Source organism: Prionailurus viverrinus, unplaced genomic scaffold (genome assembly GCF_022837055.1).
Source record: "Prionailurus viverrinus isolate Anna unplaced genomic scaffold, UM_Priviv_1.0 scaffold_35, whole genome shotgun sequence".
Taxonomy (NCBI): domain Eukaryota; kingdom Metazoa; phylum Chordata; class Mammalia; order Carnivora; family Felidae; genus Prionailurus; species Prionailurus viverrinus.
In genome coordinates this window covers 3,646,720-3,648,780 of record NW_025927605.1, presented here as the reverse complement: position 1 = coordinate 3,648,780, position 2,061 = coordinate 3,646,720, and the positions used below count along the sequence as shown (strand labels likewise).

General features: G+C 51.9%; 1 protein-coding gene across 1 annotated transcript; it reads right to left on the bottom strand.

The window, feature by feature from the left end:
* Positions 1–751: 751 nt before the first annotated feature.
* Positions 752–1,303, bottom strand: LOC125158571 (keratin-associated protein 4-2-like). The gene has a single exon (XM_047845830.1). It carries the CDS (start codon positions 1,301–1,303, stop codon positions 752–754), a length of 552 nt encoding a protein of 183 aa, XP_047701786.1.
* Between the last annotated feature and the right edge of the window lie 758 nt (positions 1,304–2,061).

Sequence of the window (2,061 nt, the reverse complement as noted above, 5' to 3'; positions counted from 1 at the left end):
GAGCAGGTGAGTCCTGTGGGCATCGGGGGTTCGTTCAGTGCTACTGAGGCCCTCCGGTCTCACATGTCCCACTAGAGGGGATAGAGGCTAGAGCATTTATCCACCAACTACTGGCCACTGTTTGAATGCTCCTCCCAGGCACGTGCCTTCCCTATTGTGTCCTTTGCGATCTGCTCCTTCATGTAGACCGAGCCCTCCGCAGAGAGTTCCAGGTGCTTTCTGCAAGCCACCATCCTACACTGTTAGCATGGGAAGGACTGAGGTGATAGAAGTGAAAATGCTGAAATCGCCTGCTACGATCTGCTCGTTGTGCAGAGAATAGAAGACCTGGCAGCTAAGGGTGACCATTCATGAAGGAAAAAAGAATGAGACACGATTCTTTATATTTAATGCCTGGAAAGTTAAGATTTATTTGCTATATAGAAACATCTCCATACAGAACATCGGGCAGTAACAGATACATCAGGTAGGATGATATGTTATCGTATATCAGGGAAAATACAACCTTTGTACTGAATTGGGATGGACATCATAAGAAAGAGGTGGGAGGGAATTGGGCGGTGCGGTGGTATATTCCAAGGCCAACCAGTTGAAAAATCACTGGGAACTGAGGTTTTACAGTTGGCCTCACATGATTCAGCTCCCCGTTGGACGACATGAAGGAGATTGGCTGACGAAAACAGCAGGGTGCAGGTCAGGGCACTCAGCAGCAGCAAGAGCCACTAGAGCAGGTTGGGTGGTGGCAGGGGGTCTAGCAACAGCTGGGGCGGCAGCAGCTGGACACACAGCAGGTGGGGCGGCAGCAGGTGGTCCGGCAGCAGGTGGTCTGGCAGCAGGTGGGGCGGCAGCAAGGCTGGCAGCAGCTGGAGCCGCAGCAATTCGAGCCACAGCCGCTGGAACCCCCACAGCAGGGGCGGCAGCAGCTGGACACACAGCAGGTGGGGCGGCAGCAGGTGGTCCTGCAGCAGGTGGTCTGGCAGCAGGTGGGGCGGCAGCAAGGCTGGCAGCAGCTGGAGCCACAGCAGCTGGAACCCCCACAGCAGGGCCGGCAGCAGCTAGAGATGCAGCAGCTGGGCCTGCAGCAGCTGGAACCACAGCAGCTGGGGCGGCAGCAAGTGGTCCTGCAGCAGGTGGTCTGGCAGCAGGTGGGGCGGCAGCAAGGCTGGCAGCAGCTGGAGCCACAGCAGCTGGGGCGACAGCAGGTGGTCCTACAGCAGGTGGTCTGGCAGCAGCTGGGGCGGCAACAAGTCTCCTGGCCACAGCCCTGGTCAGAGCAGACGGAGCCACAACAGGAGTTGACCATGGTGTCAGAGGGTGGAGGTTCTGGGATAGTTTCCAGGAGAGTGAAGAGCTTGAATTTCACGTCTCCTTGCGCCTTGGCCTCTTATATACTGCCCGTCCATGGTGAGTTGTCAACACATCTTCCTTGTGTTTGTTTACCTAATATTTAAGTAATTATGATATTTCACTTTAATGTTTGTCTATGTAATGGTTTAAACTTGAGGGAAACAATATTTTCTTTTCTAGATTTGATGAATTCTATCTGGTCTGCTTTTCCTTCTGACTTATACCCTCTGGCATCTTCTGGACCAGTCTTTCCTCATCTTTCTACCAGAGGGCTTCATGTGATAGGTGGCACTTGCAATTACATCTTTTTGTTCCCTGCTACATCCCCCAGCAGGATGGGATGAAGGCAATCCTGTCTTTGGTTGTGCATTTCTTCCAGTGATCAGTGGGGAGGAAATCACATCCGCAGAGGATGGAGTAGGCATGCAAGAAGAGGAAAAGTTCCAATTTTGTGGGTCATTGTTGATCAGTGAGGAAGGGAGCAGCTGCCTATGAGCATGTGATGTTGCTGATCTCTACCACTGGAATGGGTTTTCTTGGATGTTTCTAACTTTGGATCATGCTGTCTACCCCCAATTACGGCAGACAGTCACCTTTATGGTTCCCGTCACTGTCATGATTTGTAGTTCATTGAGCATTAATGTTGCCGTCATGTATTTTGTGTTGCATTTCTCTGGATGGTTTTTAGATTCTGGAAGACACAGCCTCTTTTTT